At 38.6% G+C, this 19,711-nt stretch overlaps 1 protein-coding gene across 3 annotated transcripts in view; it reads left to right on the plus strand.

The window, feature by feature from the left end:
- Positions 1-19,711, plus strand: part of LOC124595010 — a 165,110-nt gene that overhangs the window by 103,018 nt on the left and 42,381 nt on the right. For all 3 annotated transcript variants that reach the window (XM_047133559.1, XM_047133557.1, XM_047133558.1), the window contains exon 6: positions 9,999-10,120. In XM_047133559.1, coding sequence (XP_046989515.1) covers positions 9,999-10,120 — 122 coding nt within the window. The remainder of the gene's footprint in view (positions 1-9,998; positions 10,121-19,711) is intronic.

A 19,711-nucleotide genomic window follows, 5' to 3' on the forward strand; every position in this document is an offset into this window, starting at 1 on the left:
GGAGGTGAGGCCACCGAAGAGAAAAATCCTCCGCTGTCGATCACTACAAAAATGATAGGAAACTATGTCAATATCCTCATGGATGGCCAACCAACCCAAGCTCTTGTGTACTCTGGAGCATCATATTCAGTCATTTCAGAGAAGTACCGTTGCCAGTTGCAGAAAACCGTATTCGTCGACAACAAAGAAGAAAGGTGGCTAATGGGAAATATGTAAAACCTACAGGAAGATGTGTCATACATGTGGGTATAAGTGGCCATAGACAGCTCTTAGAATTCATCATCTTACAAGAGTGTAGTCATGACGTCATTCTTGGATGGGACTTTTTGAAAGCTTCTCAGGCAGTTATAGATTGTGGTCGCTCAAAGATTGTTGTTGTTGTTGTTGTGGTCTTCAGTCCTGAGACTGGTTTGATGCAGCTCTCCATGCTACTCTATCCTGTGCAAGCTTCTTCATCTCCCAATAGTTACTGCAACCTGCATCCTTCTGAATCTACTTAGTGTATTCATCTCTTGGTCTCCCTCTACGATTTTTACCCTCCACGCTGCCCTCCAATGCTAAATTTGTGATCCCTTGATGCCTCAAAACACGTCCTACCAACCCATCCCTTCTTCTAGTCAAGTTGTGCCACGAACTTCTCTTCTCCCCAATCCTATTCAATACCTCCTCATTAGTTACATGATCTACCCACCTTATCTTCAGCATTCTTCTGTAGCACCACATTTCGAAAGCTTCTATTCTCTTCTTGTCCAAACTGGTTATCGTCCATGTTTCACTTCCATACATGGCTACACTCCATACAAATACTTTCAGAAACGACTTCCTGACACTTAAATCTATACTCGATGTTAACAAATTTCTCTTCTTCAGAAACGATTTCCTTGCCATTGCCAGTCTACATTTTATATCCTCTCTACTTCGACAATCATCAGTTATTTTACTCCCTAAATAGCAAAACTCTTTTACTACTTTAAGCATCTCATTTCCTAATCTAATCCCCTCAGCATCACCCGATTTAATTTGACTACATTCCATTATCCTCGTTTTGCTTTTGTTGATGTTCATCTTATATCCTCCTTTCAAGACACTGTCCACTCCGTTCAACTGCTCTTCCAAGTCCTTTGCTGTCTCTGACAGAATTACAATGTCATCAGCAAACCTCAAAGTTTTTACTTCTTCTCCATGAATTTTAATACCTACTCCGAATTTTTCTTTTGTTTCCTTTACTGCTTGCTCAATATACAGATTGAATAACATCGGGGAGAGGCTACAACCCTGTCTCACTCCTTTCCCAACCACTGCTTCCCTTTCGTGCCCTTCGATTCTTATGACTGCCATCTGGTTTCTGTACAAATTGTAAATAGCCTTTCGCTCCCTGTATTTTACCCCTGCCACCTTCAGAATTTGAAAGAGAGTATTCCAGTTAACGTTGTCAAAAGCTTTCTCTAAGTCTACAAATGCTAGAAACATAGGTTTCCTTTTCTTAATCTTTCTTCTAAGATAAGTCGTAAGGTTAGTATTGCCTCACGTGTTCCAACATTTCTACGGAATCCAAACTGATCCTCCTCGAGGTCCGCTTCTACCAGTTTTTCCATTCGTCTGTAAAGAATTCGCGTTAGTATTTTGCAGCTGTGACTTATTAAACTGATAGTTCTGTAATTTTCACATCTGTCAACACCTGCTTTCTTTGGGATTGGAATTATTATATTCGTCTTGAAGTCTGTGAGTATTTTGCCTGTCTCATACATCTTGCTCACCAGATGGTAGAGTTTTGTCATGACTGGCTCTCCCAAGGCCATCAGTAGTTCTAATGGAATGTTGTCTACTCCCGGGGCCTTGTTTCGACTCGGGTCTTTCAGTGCTCTGTCAAACTCTTCACGCAGTATCTTATCTCCCATTTCATCTTCATCTACATCCTCTTCCATTTCCATAATATTGTCCTCAAGTACATCGCCCTTGTATAGACCCTGTATATACTCCTTCCACCTTTCTGCTTTCCCGTCTTTGCTTAGAACTGGGTTTCCATCTGAGCTCTTGATATTCAGACAAGTGGTTCTCTTCTCTCCAAAGGCCTCTTTAATTTTCCTGTAGGCAGTATCTATCTTACCCCTAGTGAGACAAGCCTCTACATCCTTACATTTGTACTCTAGCCATCCCTGCTTAGCCATTTTGCACTTCCTGTCAATCTCATTTTTGAGATTATACTAGACAAAATGAGATACTGTGGACAGGAAGATGCACATCCGAGTGTGTGGAGACTGTGTGCTGGATGAAGTGATCATTCCTGCAGTCAGCACTAGAAAGGCAACTGTCATGTGTCATGCCATGCATCAACCCAGATGTAGGAGAAGCATACCACTGAAGAATAACTTGGTCATCCCAGCCTCTGTCGTCTCGTTTAAGAACGGATTCTGTGGATTGTGGATAGTTAACTGTCACCGAGAACCGCAGATCCTTCCAAGACGCAAGTGCGTAGCAAACACTGAGCCGTTAATTGCCAAACAGCTGAGCTTTATAGAAATCTCCCATGCCGAGTCTCTGGGCAAAATTGGCGCTACCACTATGAGACAAGATCTTGTAGTTCGACTATCACTAGATCTCACTAAGGAACAACAGAAGAAGCTACTTGCCATTCTTCGAGAGTTCTGTGAATGCTTCAATCCTCAGCTTAAGAGTAAATTAGACAAGTAGATGGTGAAGCACCGGATTAGCACTGTAGACCATCAACCAATAAGCCAGAAAGCATGCCGTGTGTCAGCGACGAGGTAGAGAAAATGACGAAGAATGACATCATTCAGCCTTCGTAGAGCCCATGGTTGTCACCAGTGGTTCTCGTCAGGAAGAAGGATGGCAGTTGGCACTTTTGTGTTGATTACATGATGCTTAATAAGATAACTAAACAGGATGTTTACCCCCTTCCACGAATTGATGATATACTAGATTGTCTGAAGGGGGCTAAGTTTTTCTTAACCATAGACGTGTACTCGGGATACTGGCAAATTGAAGTAGATGAGGCTGATCGTGAGAAAACTGCATTCATCACCCCTGAGGGCCTGTATGAGGTGAGCAAGATGTATGGCAATGCGGTGTGGTTCGTGTAATGCACCAGCAACTTTTGAATGGATGATGGATAATCTTCTAAGTCACCTGAAGTGGATGATGTGTCTTTGTTATTTAGATGACATTATAGTGTTCTCAGAGACATTTGATGAGCACGTAAAAGGACTGAGGGCCATTCTTAAGTGTCCCCAACAAGGCGGACTGAAACTTAATCCAAGAAAGTGTATCTCTGGAGCAAAAGAAATCAAAATACTTTGACACCTTGTGTCAAATGAAGGTGTGCGGCCAGACCCAGAAAAGTCAAACAATGGAAAATCCAGGATGGAATGTAACAATACGAGAGAAGGAAAGTTGCTACTCACCATATAGCGGAGATGCTGAGCCACGATAGGTACAATAAAAAGATTCACACAATCATAGCTTTCGGCCATTAAGGCCTTTGTCAGCAGTAGACACACATACAAACACGCACACACACAGTCATGCAAGTGCAACTTGCACACACATCTGCAGTCTCAGAGAGCTGTCTCAGAGAGCTGAAACTGAAGTGTAGTTTCAGCTCTCTGAGCCTGCAGATGTGTGTGCAAGTTGTGCTTGCGCGTGTGTGTGTGTGTGTGTGTGTGTGTGTGTGTGTGTGTGTGCGTGCGTGCGTGCATGTATGTGTATCTACTGCTGACAAAGGCCTTATTGGCCGAAAGCTATGATTGTGTGAATCTTTTTATTGTGCCTATCACGGCTCAGCATCTCCGCTATATGGTGTGTAGCAACTTTCCTTCTCTCGTATTGTTACAGACCCAGAAAAGGTGAGATCTGTAATGGAATTTCCTATGCCTAAAAGTATTAGAGATGTGAGAAGCTTCCTCGGATTATGTTCTTATTACTGTCGTTTTATCTAAGACTTTTGTGTCAAAGCCAGGCCACTCCAAGAGTTGTTAAAAGCTGATGCTAAATTTATCTGGGATGGTGCTCAACAAGATTCTTTTGATGTGCTGTGACAAGCTCTGATGACTGACCCTGTACTTGGTCTGTATGATGAGAGAGCGCCTACAGAACTACACATAGATGCCAGTGGGTATGGGATCGGTGCTGTTCTGGTGCAAATTTCGGATGGAAAAGAGAGGGTTGTAGCCTATGCTTCTAAGACACTTACAAAATCCAAGAGAAACTACTCAACTACAGAAAGAGAATGTCTTGGTATGATCTGGGTCATGTGCAGATTTCGACAATGTCTCTATGGGGGGCCATTCACAGTTATTACAGACCATCATTCGCTTTATTGGTTGACAGGTCTTAAGGATCCAACAGGACGACTCGCCAGGTGGTCACTATGTCTTCAAGAGTATGACATTACCATAGTGTTCAAAAGTGGAAGAAAGCTGTAAGATGCTAACTGTCTCTCAAGAAACCCTGTACAAGACCATCAAGACTTTGATGAAGATAGTGACTGTCTCGCTGCACTCCAGGATCTCTCTGCTGAGCAGAAGAACGACGCCAAGATAGCTCAAATTATGCTTGCCTTAAATCGGTCAGAGGAAGTGAAAGGACAATTTAAGGTAGTTAATGGATTACTTTGCAAGAAAAACTTTGATCTGTTTGGAAAGAGGTGGTTACCAGTGATGCCTAAACACACGCGCTTAGATGATCTACAGAAATTCCATGACACACCTGAGGCTGGACATGTTGGATTTATTAAGACATACGATACGATCTGCAAGAGATTTTTCTGGGCAGTTTTATTTAGGAGTGTCCGTCACTATGTGTCGCACTGTCGAGAGTGCCAGGGAGAAAGGCAGTTCCTCAGAAACCACCTGGCCGACTCATACCAATTCCACCAGCCGAAACACCTTTCTAGCATGTTGGGATTGACCTCCTCGGACGATTTACAACATCTGCTAGTGGCAATAGATGGAATATTGTTTGCACTGATTATCTGACATGCTATGCCATTACAAAAGCTGTGAAAACAGCCAAAGCATTCGAGGTAGCCAAATTCATCGTGGAAGACATTGTATTAAAACACGGTGCCCCAGGGTTGTTAATTACGGATCAAGGGAAAGTTTTCCAATCGAATCTTGTGATAGAGATAAACCGTCAGTGCAACATTACTCATCACATGATGACTGCCTACCATCCGAAACCTTGGCCGACATGCTATCAATGTTCGTCAGTGTTGAGCAGAGCAACTGGGATGGGGTGCTACCTTTCATGACATTTGCTTACAACACTACCAAACAAGACACCACAGGATTTACATCATTTTTCCTGGTTCATGTGTGTGAGGCAATGACGACAGTGGATGCTATGTTTCCGTTACATCCTGATGACATGGACGACGACTACATCGGCCAGGTGTTAACCAGAGCTGAGGAAGCTCGGTAGTTAGTTAGCTCGATTCCGCATGCTGCAAGCTCAAGAAAACGATCACCGAAGGTATGACGCGAGCATCACCCCTGCTGTCTAGCAGCCTGGTAACCTCATCTGAATCTTCACTCCTGTTCGGAAGGTTGTTCTCTCTGAGAAGCTCCTCAGGTGCTACATTGGACCATACAAGGTTGTAAAACAGTTGTCTGATGTTACTTATGAAGTTGAAGATTTCGACCCTGACACAAGACGATGAAAGATCAGAGATACGGTCCATGTCCTTCGAATGAACCCCTATAAGGATCCTGCAACCCAGGGTAAATTTGAAGCTCCAGCGACAGGCAACAAGCGGAAAGGTGACGAAGAGCGAAGTGGCAAAAGCAGTTCTAAGGAGATCACCGCCAGGGCGAACATCAGTCATCGGGAGTCGGTGTATGCAGGACCCATGACTCGTTCGCGGACTAAGAGGACGTAACACTGTGACACTGTTGTCTTAAAAATGGAGCAATGTTGCAGAAGAAGTTGAGTAACACAGTCACCTTGGTATAGTGGTTATGATACTAGACTGTTGCGTGGAGGGTCGTGAGTTCAAAACTCACCTGTACTGTAAAATTTTAATGTCTGTATTCGGTTCGAGTACATTCTAGAAGTATCAGCAAATGTCAAGAATCGTTGGACTGGAATGTTCTGTAACTGTATATGTACCGTATGTGTTCTGGCCTGAGGCAGTGTGCTCCGCACTCTTGTATGTGCAAGTGCTGAATAAACCTTTGTTAAGTGAAGTTAGTGTTCGTCATTCATCTTACTATACCTTCTTCTATGTGACAATATATATGCTACCTTTATGTACACAAGAGAAGCTTTGGTCATGATGACTATCCATTAATTATTAATTTGTTTAAGTGATCTTAATTATTTAGTAATTTTGATAAAAAAATCATAGAATTAATTTAACCCATGAGAACTCACATCTTTATGTTACGCGATTGCTCGTGTTTTGAGCATTTCGCTCACGCTCAACAAGCAGTCTGTAATGTACCTAAAATATGTAAATTAGTATGTTTCTTGTTATTTTTTATAATAAAACACCCATATTTTAGTATTTAATGCATTTATTTGCGGTACACAACAATGAGTTTATCTGTATGGTTGGTAATAATCCTAGGACAGTTACAGTTGCCAGTCTTCTGAGGCACTTAAAAAAACCACACACACACACACACACACAAAGAAAACGAGTATTTCTTACTATTTAACTTTTGTAACTTAATCTTCATAATATATCTGAGCTTTGCATGTATCACATAATATTACAGCATGTTCATTACACAAAAATTTTTGACAATGGATACAAGCCTTTTTGTCTTTGGTTTTTGCATTTTCTACATATACCACTGGATTTTTCAGCATCTGAAACTTCAGTTTCATTAGTAAATCGTTATATAACTTGCTGTAGAGGATGAGATAGGTTTTGAATTGTACACGTACGCACAATTTGTGGCCGTCTTAGCTCTAGAGCCAGTGTTTTCAAGTACTGTCTCCTAATAATAATCACATTTGTATTCTCTTTATGTATTATTTGACTGTTTATGCCAGTAATATTTAAAATTAAAAAAAAAATAATCTCAATGGTCACCTACATGCCAAGCCACAGAATATTCTTCTTTCAGTTGATCCACCACATCGACACCTCCTTTGTCCGATTATAATATGTGATGATTTCAGGTTTTGCATGTTCCCCAGTTATTGGACCAGTATGATAACTTTCATGGAGTGTGCTTATCATAAGTACAACTTTTTTCTTTTTTTTCTTTGGTATGTAGGAAACAAGAACCTTGTTCTCATGAAAACTGAAGATACTGCTGAGTGTTGGTCTTATTATAGTATCGAGGAACAAAGGAGGGATTTCTTTTGTATTCTCCCTGAGAGCACCAACTAAAGTTGTTTGTTTTCTCATCAGTTCGTGAGCCAATGGAATTGAGGTGAAATAATTATCAGTTGTTATATTTCTACCAGTGTATATTATATCTTGTGATAAACGATTCCCGACAGCAGATGCAGTGTTATGGAATTTGTACGGGCAATTTGGCTGCTTGCCTGGGTAAATTTCTACTTTCTTGCATAAAAAGAATTTGAGTCACATAAAGCTTATACCTCAATTACATACTTGGCAAGTTTATTTTGCTATGTACATACGGAATTTACAGTGGCCTCGAAATGCTTCTAACACGTCAGTTGTTACATTTTCTCCTACCTGATAATTTGATTGACATTTTGCGACAAACGAATCAAATATTTCACGAATTGAGGCGATATTGTCATTCTTGGACATCTCTGAGCGGGTTTGAATATTGTCAAACCTTGCAGTTGTCATCAGAAAAAGAAATCTAGTACTGCTCATAACGGCTCGAAAAATATCAGGAGCTGTGCCGTCTTTGTTCCACATTTCCTGCACATTCAAATGATGCATTTTTTTTGTACCAGCCATGTATAAAATGCCAGTAAACGCTTTCAGCTCTATAACATTGGTCTCTTTATAATCCCTCTCTCTTGAAAATCGAACCTTGATTTTTTAAAATCTGAATATTAATTTACGTTACTATGTCAGTCAGCATTTCTTCACTTACAAAAAGAAGAAAACAGTCTACAGTATCTTTGGCGTCTTTTGCCACAGCTTTTATCTCTTGTCTACCAATAACAATATTATGAGATCTTGTCCTCACATTGGAATGTTCTGGATTGTAACTCCACTTCGTTTGTTTGTCTTTGCCTAAGTAAAATAACTGACCTTGTGCCTGGATGGATGACATTTTTACCTCATGACTGTTCTGTTTTGGTACGGTGGACGCTGTATACACTGTCTAGGTCACTTTGGTATTATTGGCTCTAACAGACGCTACTGCACATCTTCTAGGTCATCTTCTTCTAGCCACGCCAGAATTCTTTCTTATAGTCTATCCATCTATAAAAATACAAGACAGTGTTAGTTTACTCATTGCGTAGATACTTAGCTACAGTAAATAATAAAATAAAAACCACAATAAACAAAGAGCAATGCACATAAAATGATATTTTAAGAACTATGAGTAACAAAATATATATATTTAAAAACAAAGATGATGTGACTTACCATACGAAAGCGCTGGCGGGTCGATAGAAACACAAACAGACACATATATACACACAAAATTCAAGCTTTTGCAACAAACTGTTGCCTCATCAGGAAGAGGGAAGGAGAGGGAAAGACGAAAGGAAGTGGGTTTTAAGGGAGAGGGTAAGGAGTCATTCCAATCCCGGGAGCGGAAAGACTTGTGTGTATGTATGTGTCTGTTTGTGTTTCTATCGACCTGCCAGCGCTTTCGTATGGTAAGTCACATCATCTTTGTTTTTAAATATATTTTTCCCGCGTGGAATGTTTCCCTCTATTATATTAATAAAATATATACTTACATTGACACTCACACGATGAGGAAAATGCCGCATGGCGATGATTGGCCCAACCAAATGATAGCGAGTGACACCCATGTACTGGCGCTCTGACAACAGTTTGCACGGATCGGGGGATGTACAAAGCCCAGCTACTGAGCGAATGAGGACACTGAAGGCATTGTTGACAAAATGCCGATAGTTTTAAAATTTGTGTGAGCAAAATGCTGACAATGCAATTGCTTGTGGGTTAAACAAGATTCATTCTTGTAGCCAGTATGAGGTGATGACATTTTCTCTTGGGCTGAGCAAAGCATTTTCATTTTCTTGCTAAAAATGTGTACACCCCTTTTTTGTGCTGTCCTGGGCAAGTGGATTTGTGTAATTTCCTCGGCTGAGTCTACTGCCCATTGCCTGTGAATTTAGAGTAACAGGAGAATATAATCTCACTTGCTTCGTACTGTGCTGTAGCTAAGCTAAGATGCTAGCATTTGTAGCACATAACAGTGAAACATTGTTCTAAATGAAAATCCAATGAAATGGAGACACTAAACTCAGAATGAAATAACACAGCATTTGTACATAACTAGGAACTGTTATGAGTTCAAAGAATCTGTGGAAGGGCAGATTCAACATTGTGGAAGGGCAGATTCCACTCTGTAAAGTTTTGTGTGAGGGGAATTCAGTGCTTATGTATGACATTGGATATGTGGGCAGTAAGTTTCTCTTAAATACAGCAAGCTGTAAAGATCATAGATTGTTGAAGTTTATTACAATCTTTTGCCAGAAGATCTTCAGGCATATATTACACCTTTTGGCACATCCATTGGCCAGTTCTGCACACTTGACTGTGGTTTACTGGATTCCAAACCATGTATGGTGTAGTGAAACTAATAAAGAATATGAGACCACTTGTAAAATGAGAGTACACAGAAATAGGATTGTAGAAATAGAAAAGGGAGAGAAAAATGAGAGAAGCAGTAAATTAGTCTTGCTTTCAAATATAGAATTTATTGTGAATTTGTAATAATGGAGACAAAGAAAAATATGAGATGAGATGTAGGTGAATTAACAATTTGTGACTATTTTCTCTTGTAAGAATTGACAACTGTAGGTGAACCATTACTGATAATGCAACATGATTTTTTTAGAGACGTCTAGAGAAACACTGGATGTACTGACAGACTTTGCTGAGGAATTCTTTCTAAAGCTCACAAGGTTACTGCGAACAGCCGTAGATCATCAGTTGGAGACAGGGAGCACAGGATTTCCAGTAAGTATCACTATTCTCAAGTGAATGCTTTGTATCCAGGCAACTTTATAAACTATCTAAGTACTGAAACATCCCAAACATGCTTAAACTGAATCTTCATGTAAGGAATATTGTTGAAAGTGGTAATGCTTATTCTGTGATGTGCTAAGAAGCATTGCAGCCTGCTAAATAAACTGTAGCAGAAATTACTAATTAAGCATCGCAAACTAATATATGGGAATGAAGTTTTAAATTACACAACAATGTCAAGAATAGCACCTTAATAATAATAATAATAATAATAATAATATTTATTCAGCATCAAATAACCAGTGCTATCCGTAGAACAATACAATTTCTTCTGAATATGCCAAATAAGAGTATTGAAGTTTAGAATCTAAAAATTACAGTTTACCAAAGTAACTTACATATGCAGGTGTAATAATACAGTTTTGAGTCCTTCCCAAATCTGACTAGCTGTATACTGGGCTGGTAAATTGTGGTTACTTGTGATATTTTTAGATTGTTTGGGACACTACTTGACTCATTTTTACATCATTTACTGCTGTAGCCATGGCATTAAACATATTGTTTGTGCACTTTCTCAATGTGGTGGTGGAGAACTCATTATAGCCTGCTGATTTTGAGTCTTTCATGACCTGACTATGTATGCGGTGCTGTTAGTTGGGACCATACTTTTAACACATTTGAAGACCAAGCTGGAGCAAAGTTCGGGCAAAATTTTATGTTAAAAAGACTGCACTCGAGTATAGGTCGGGCCATGATTTTCTCGACGCACGAATCACCTATTGCTTGAAAACTGAACTCATATTGTATAAGAACAATGTGTGGATGTCCAATGACCTGCCCATTGACTGGTGCTGACTTCTCTTGTCAATTTCTAGAATTATTTTGAAGGAAACATTAGCAAATGTAACAGTTACAGTCGTGAAAGGCTGAGCCAATATGGTCGCTGTGACATAATTTCCTGCATGTACTCGTGAGTGCAGTTTGCTGTAAATCTGCTACAAATATGTCACATTTATTGAGTGAGCAAGAAATGTTGAAAGCTCAAGTGGAAGAAATTGCTTAATAACTCATCATGCACTTTTTTCTTGGGTGGACAGTAATAATTTCTGTCATCATTATTTTAAAATTTGTAATCTCTCGAAGAACTAAAATAAATATGAAAAATAAATCTTGAGGTTTGGCTCTTTTTTAGTATGGCTTACTCTTGAAGATATATCAAGTACATATGTGCCAGTAACATTTAAAATAAAATCATAAATTGCTAGTCTCCTAGGCTTAGTATACTTCTAAGTGGCCAGTCTCCAAAGTGTTAGCCGTAATGCCCTATTTCTATGCTTTCCAATAGACAGAAAATATGTGTTAAACACATTTGCATTCTGATGTCGGCATTTGATATTATTTCATTTAAGGGGTAATGTCAACTAGGTGATTAGTCCTTACAATCCTTAAATATATCAACAAAAATAAACAATTTTTGAAAATATAATGTTATTTCTTCAGTCTCGAGTTTCTTCACAGTAACTTCTTTTCTTCACTTCCTTTTAGTTTTTTGCTCTTTCATTTTCTGATCTGTCTAGTTTTCGCTGCCACCCTCCCACTTCTATCACATACAATGCACTTAGCTTTTTGCTATTATTAACATATGCATGATTGTTTGACAGTAAGCTCTGTCCTGTGTATTCCATCTTTGAGCTCTCAGGTCTTCAAAGCTCGTCGGGTGCAGTCTTCAACAATGAATCTTTACTTCTCATTCTGTCCAGTGAGTCTCCGACCCGGGGTTCTAGGTGACTTTTCCATACTCTACCCTTTTCCAAAACCTTACCAATCCTTTTCCTTCACCCCTATTTCTTCCCCTTCCATCCTTGTGCCAGAGGAGAAGCCACTGGCTCCAAAAACTTGCAGAACTTTAATACCTTTTATATATATGATATCCTACCACCACTTACAATACACAAATCTATTTATAATTTTCTGAACAGCTATGACACAGGTACTTGAATTTCTGAACATGGTGGCTGCATACTTTCTTCTGGTTTCTAACATTAGATCTTTGTTATAACCCTTTTGTGGACATTGGGGCTTAGCATCCAGCTTCCTTGACAGGCTAAGGGGGCATTGGTACTGTGCGCCTTGTTGTGGATGGCTTCCTCAAACTTATGTCCACTGTAGGCTTCGACCACTAATCACATGTTCCATGTGTGTGGAACCACTCTTCACTAATATTCTTTACAAGTCGGCACCATAGTATACAGTCACAGTGGTAGGAGATTTTGATAACCATGAAAGAGACATTCATATCTAATCTAAGCTTTCTGTTACAAGTTAATCCTGGGCTGAGAAAAAGTTAGTTTAGAAAAATGATAAGAGATTTTATGCTTGTGACTACAAAATTCTGTGACAAAAGCTCCGAACCAATACATTTCAAGATATAAGGTTTTAAAGTGAACAGTTCCTAGTGAAGACACCCAAAACTCTCACGATCTTGCTCCGTGTGGCAGCTAGTGTTGCTGAGAAACTGCATGTATTTTGCTACACAGTTTGTCTTTTGAAACATATGATGAATCAGTTCTGTATGATAATTCATTAGCTTCTAAGTTATATGTATGTTTTTTGTCATGTGTACTTTGTAGATTAGGAAATAAAATTACAGTTACTTGGCTTTGCTTGCCGTTCTTTGTTCCGCATGGCTGTTAGAGTTGTGGAGAAACTACAAGTATTTTGCTACACTGTTTGGCTTGTGAAACTTACGGCACTTCATTTGTGTAGGATAATTCTTGCCCTCCAGATTATATGCAGTGAAACCTCGCATATACACTTTTCAATGGACTTCTAAAAAATGGTGTAAAATAGAGGAAAATGTAAGACGTGGTAAATAATGTTTTAAGCTGTAAAAGTTATGTATAAGATACCCTCTTGCACTTTATGTGTGATATATGTAAAGCAACAAAATATTTGTGAGGGACTTGTTTATTATCAAATAAAAACCACTAAGGTAACTGGAACTGGTAACTGTCTGGGAAGTAGAAACATTTGACTCAATTCCATACATCAAAATGAATGTTTTTGGAGAGCCTGCAGCTGTCATTCATTACTTAAATAATGATTTAAATAATGAAAATCTTGTGTGTGTGTGTGTGTGTGTGTGTGTGTGTGTGTGTGTGTGTGTGTGCTTGGAAAAAATGAGCACTTGAATAATTCCGTATGAGCTCTGATGTCTCGTATTTTAGTATGGCAGTCATTTCTCCCTATATAGGTAGATGTAAGTAAAGTACTTTCGCATTTGGAGGAGAAAGTTGATGGTTGAAATTTGTCATTAAGTTTCTCTTTTCCGCTGAAGGCAGAGCAAAAGATCATAGAGAGTGACTGACTTCATTAATAAGCTCATTTATACACCAGTGTGTTGTTAATCTCTCCATTATTTATTTGGCCATTGTGCGTTTAAAGTTTTGTGAATAAATTTGGATTTAAGTTTGGAGTGATGGGTAATAATTGGAGGGATTACTTTGCCACATTGTCCAGCATTTTGCTACATTTTGATGATTATCACAAATGTTTAGGTTGTGAACATAGTTTGTGGTGTGTGTAGCTACAAGATTATGTCTTACAGTTTTCTGAATTAGGTATGTCTGTGGTATTTTTGTTTGCTGCAGAATTGTTTACATTGTCTTTGCCATTAATATTGACAGTATTAAGTGTGCTATTCTTATTTGCATTTTACCTTGGATGTACTTCATTTTTGTCTTTAAGTAATAAGTTCTTCTTAGTGATTGAACTTCATCAAATGTGACACTATTACAGGGAGTGACACTATTACAGGGAATAAATTGGTAGAACTGAGGGGTATTACAGAGCCAGTTGCTGTTTCACTCTTTGCAGTTTATAGTTAACAAGGTTACAAGGTTGTTTAAGTGAAACAAATTTCATGTGTAATGGTCTTTATAAAGTTTGGATGCATTATTTACTGCAAAAATGATGAATTTTGAACACAGTTTATAGATTTGTGGATTTATTAGTCATTTCTTTGTGGACACATGGCCAACTTTGGAAGATCATGTCTAAATGGCACGTCAACTACCTTTGGTACTATGCAATATCGTTTATTCTTTGGAATGTTTATTAGATGTTGCATGTTGTTGCAAGCTACATTGTTTATACCTTTTCAATTTTCACAATATCAGAAGTGCATGTTTTGGAAGTGGTGTTGTGAGTGTTTTTCAGCATAAAACTTGTGTTAGCTAAGGGTAAACATAATTTAAACATGTAATGTTTGTGCGTCTTCATTTCAAAAACAAGATAGATTTTGGCCCAGGTTGTTGCCCAGGATGATTGTACTGAACTGTCATCACATGACTTTGGTCTCCCTTAAAATTTCCTATCTCCTTCCATTTTGTTTTGGGACTTGGTGATGGACAACTTTGAGTTTCTGGGCTTTTCTTTGCATTGTTTGCAGGTGAATATAGGTTTTACTGATGGTAGATTTTACTGGTGATAGATACGGTTGCAATTTACCTTTTGATCTGCTGGTAATAAGAACATTATTACAAAACTTCTTTTTTGAAGCACAAGGGTCATGATTCTTGTTCACAATTGTGATTTTATTCACATTTCTAACTACATTCTAATCACTTGAACACAGTACTCTGATATTGTGTTGATCAGTTTTTGAGTCAGTTTTTTCTTCGCTAGTTCAAATCTCGTCGAGAATCTTCAAATTCGATATATTAATTTCTATTTTCTGAAATGTCAAAGATCCTTGTAATTGTTATCCAGTTTGTTCTTAACACATGTACCACATTACCACTGATCTTTTTCGTTAATATACTTAAGATTTATTTTCACACTATCATAATGCCAACACCAGCATCCTTTGCATAAAATTTCTCTTACGACCTTTCTTGAGTACATACTACATGTGAAACAGTCTCATAATAACACAATCGAGGGCCTTTCTTTTGCTGTCTTACTTAGTGACATCTTAATCAACTCCGTTGGCTTATTTGCACTACAATACTTTTCACTATACTCATAACATAGCATCCTAATAGTATGTCACAATGAGAATTTTTACAATTTCAAATGTGCGAAAGATTTGTCAGTGTAGAGGGCATCAAAAACGGGTCTCAGGAGTCTTTTATTCCTTTTTATAAAGAACATTTAGCAAAGTAACATTACTGGACACGAACCACACTACAAAAACTACACAATGTCTATTTTAAAAGCTGAAAATGGCCATTTCTTGAATGGCATCTTATTTAGCTAATTTACAAATTATTAAGTTGTTGGGAGAGTGTAGATTAACAGGAGAGAAGTCATAGAGACAAGAGTAACTGTGACCTTATTTACAAACACTGAGAGAAACTTTCCTTTAGCTCCTGAATTGGAAAATTTACATAGTCAAGGATTACACACATTGTGTGTCATGCCAACTGCAAACTGTATATTCACGTTACCTCCATCAGTGTAACAGAAAGAATGAACAGTCACAGATGAACTCTTTTATATTGTTCCCATCCAGTATTTGGTTTCTGAACAATGCGACAGAGTATCCCCAAGCTATTTGAATAATTTTTTCCAACATCAATGATGATCACATTTTTAGCATTCTGTAAGCTCTACATGCCTCGTGAGTGTTGGATGCTGGTGAAGATAAAAGTTCAGCAGCAGACAGACCATCTGTACGGAAATGTTTGGATAGAGAGAGATGTCATCAATGATCACTAGCAAAGTTTGTGTTGAGAATGGGAAAGGCACAGATTATTGCTCATCCAGGGAAAAGGTGGTGTCTTTAATATGAGAGGGAAGTTTTTGTTTAATGGGTTGCTGATGTTGAAACAACTATCATCTGTGGGGTGGCCAGCGTGGTTGTGTTTTTTAATCTTGGAAGAACGAGAAAGTATTTGTATGTAGTGTGAATGAAGTAAGAAGCTCTGTTGAGTCAGACATGAGTCCTTTGAAGAAGCCTAAGTTTTTAAGGAGAGAGTGTAGATCAATTTGAACCAGAAAGATGGAATCCTAATAGCAAATGTAGCAGTAGCAGGGATTTCCCCCTGACTAGTACCACAATGGTTCACCTCTTTGTCTACTTTGGAGGTAATGATGGAATCATTAGTTTTGGTTGAACAAAAAATCCGAGATTTAGCAGTGGATGGTTTAAGCCATCATAGCCTTACTATGTTGGTACTGTGAACAACTGCAACGAAGGGAAAAATACAGCTGCTATTTTCCTCAAGGGCATGCAGCTATAATTTATAGCCTAAGAATAATGGCATGCTCTACAGTAAGATATTCTGGAAGTAAAATAGTGCCCCATTTGGATCTCTGGGCTGGGGCTACTCAGGAGAGTGGAATTGTACATGTGGAAGTGTAGAATGTTAGGTCTTTACCAGATAGGTAGGTAAGAGAATTAAAAAAGTAAAGAAATGGGTGGTTGGAGTTAGGTCTAGTGGAAATTTGTGAAGTGTGAAGGCAGGGAGAATGGAATATCTGATCATGTGATGAAGGTTTGTAAATACAAAATCAAGTAGGAGTAATCCAGGAGTAGCTGTAATAATTTATAGTATTAAATGCATAATACAGTCACATAGTCTCAGATATAGATTTCCTGTCTAATAGCTTCCAGGGGCAAGTAATGTTTGATTTTCAGTATTTCATATGATTATTGATTGAATTAAAAATTTTAAATGCTCTCCTAATCTATTGATTAAAAGGTGTAATATTATGTTAAATGTTTAACACAATAAGTCAAGTATTAAAATTAAAAAACTGTGTACAGATCTTGAGGCAGTGTAACTCACGGCTACTAACTGTCCAAAGTATATTCATATAGTATTTGAGAATGAGACCACTTAATGACTTCCAATAAACTTAAGACACAGTTTCTAATCTTTTCGAAACTTTTTCTCACTAACATTCCCCTCAAAATAACAAAAGGGAAAAAAGTTTATTGCTTACTACATTTCCACAGTGTACGCAGTAAAATTTCATCAGGTATGATGTTCTTTCAGTTGACATAGTGAAATATTCCCACTTCAGCCCCTGTAATCTCATGAAAGTCTAACAGGTGGCAGCACTATATGTAGCCTTCAAAATGTCATGTGTAATGGAGGGGTATTCCAAGCAGAGGGCTGTCAGTGTGTTTCTCTTGGTGGCAAGCCAGAGCATCACAGATATTCATAGGTGCTTTTAGAATGTGTACGGAGACCTAGCAGTGAATAAAAGCACAGTGAGTCATTGGGCCAGGCATCTGTCATCATCACAACGAGGTCGTGCAGACCTGTCCTTCCTCCGATCTCCCACATGGTGGCTGGCCGCACACAGCTGTGACTCCTGCAGTGTTGGACTTCAGTGTGTTCATCACCACAAAAATGCAAATGAACTTGCACTTCTCCTTGACAATGGAAGGCCTCTAACAAGTCTGTGTGACTGGGAGGGGCTCAAAGAAATCGATTGGAATGTTCTTCCTCCTCTATCCTACCATTTCTGTGTTCCATCTGTGTGGCCCAGTGAAGAGCGAAGAACCACTACATGGATGATGGGCACATTATTTATGCAGCAAGACATTGGCTCTGATGTTGGCCCTACCAGTAAGGTGGTGTAAGGGCATTGCATTGGATGAAGATTATGTTCAAATGGGATTTTGTAGACCAAAGAGTGGGGAATAATATGGTGTATTGGAATCATTAATAAAAACATCCTGCTTTCAGAAAATAAAGTGTCGCATTACTTATTGAACGCCCTTCACATTAACTGTATTTGCATCAAATTTTGCAGACAGTATCTGCATATACTGATGAATATACCTGCAAAATTATATCATTTTATAACACACAGTTTCGGAGAGATGGCATCGTAGATATTGAGATCCATGAATAACTAGCATTTCTTAACCAGAGTGTAAGCTTTTCAGAAGAGAGTAAGTATTTCTCAGTTTCAGTTGTATGTTTATAGAATAATAATAAAAAAAAGTGGTGGAAGGTTCTTCTTGTATCGCTGTACCGTATACGACCTACGAGAAAGTAGCGTACAATGAGGTTTTCTAGACAGACCTGCAGGAAGTGGAAAAACTTATTTGTACAAAACTAATAAAACTAATTAATTTAGGTTTTGTGTTTTCAGCCATAAAATTTGACATGCTGAACATAAACTCACTCGTAATGTAATCAGACATTTGAAGATGTTTTTTACATGGCAGTTTGATTCCTTGAAGAATCAGCAGTGAGGAGGTTACTGATGAATAAGTATGAATGCGGATGAGCTACTACGAAGAACATAGCAAACATTATTGCAGCCAAGATAGACTGTAAGCAACACCCAGTAGTTGCAATAAAAGTTTATGTGCTTAATTAGCTCTTGGACAGTTCAGGAAGATGAAATGTGATGAGAGAACTGGAATTCAATAATTGGAAAAGGAAGAGAAGGAAAAGCAGTAGGGGAATGTGGATGGGCGGAAGGGGATGAAAGGGTAATATAGAGATTTTGAAATCAGATTTCAAACAGCAAATCATTTCCAGGGGTACTTGTGTACTCTGTTTGTAATTTATTGGTTTTGTACTGCAGATTAAAACTGAAGAAATTAAAGAGTGGTGGAAAATTAAGGAGATAGACCTATATAAATCAAAAGAACCAGAGGCGATTGTGCTTTTCAGAGGGAGCTTTAGACAATGATTGTCTGAACCGGGATGGAAAAAGTAGAAAGGAATACAATAGAAGACCAATGGCTTGCTTTGAGAGAGGGAATAGTGAAGGCAGCAGAATACCAAGTAGATGAAAAGACAAGACCTAGTAGAAATCCTTGTATAACACATGAGATATTGAATTTTATTGACAAAATGCGAAAATATAAATGTCAGCATGGCCAAGCTGATGGATGCAGGCCTGAATAGGGGAAACATAGATGCAGCCTAAAAGAAAATTAAATAGATCTTTGAAGAAAAGAAACAGTGTAAATACCGAAATCTCAGATGGCAAGCTAGTACCAAGCAACGTGGGAAAGTTGAAAGGTGGAAGGAATGTGTAGAAGGAAAGGAAACTTGAAGAAGACATATCATACTTGAAACAAGGTCCCTGGAGTAGATGAAATTCCCTCAGAATTATAGAGATTCTTGGGAGAGCCCATGACAAATTATTCCCTTGGTGTGCAAGGTACGCGAATCAGAGAAAATTCTCCTGGAGGAATATGTATAATGTGTCCTCACCTTCAATCCAGATAGCAAAGATGTCATCAATGAATTTGAACCAGGTGAGGGGTTTAGGATTCTGGGTTTTTAGGAAGGATTCATTTTTTTTATTGCGGCCAAGCCATGGCCGGCAGTGTTAGCTGCCTGTAAATTCTTTCGTCCGATGGTCTAGTAACAGGAAGTCAGAAGCGAGAAAGTGCACATTGGAGATTCCTCTAGATGGCCCATGAATAAGTTAGCATAGGATGGTGCAATGTGGGTGCCCATAGCCGCACCGCGGATTTGTTTGTAGGTAAAGCCTTCAAAGGAGAAGTAATTGTGGGTGAAGATATAGTTGGTCATGGAGACTAGGAAGGAGGTTGTTGGTTTGGAATCCATAGGGCGTCTGGAAAGGTAGTGTTCGATA

This window comes from Schistocerca americana, chromosome 2 (assembly GCF_021461395.2).
Source record: "Schistocerca americana isolate TAMUIC-IGC-003095 chromosome 2, iqSchAmer2.1, whole genome shotgun sequence".
In the NCBI taxonomy this organism is placed as follows: domain Eukaryota; kingdom Metazoa; phylum Arthropoda; class Insecta; order Orthoptera; family Acrididae; genus Schistocerca; species Schistocerca americana.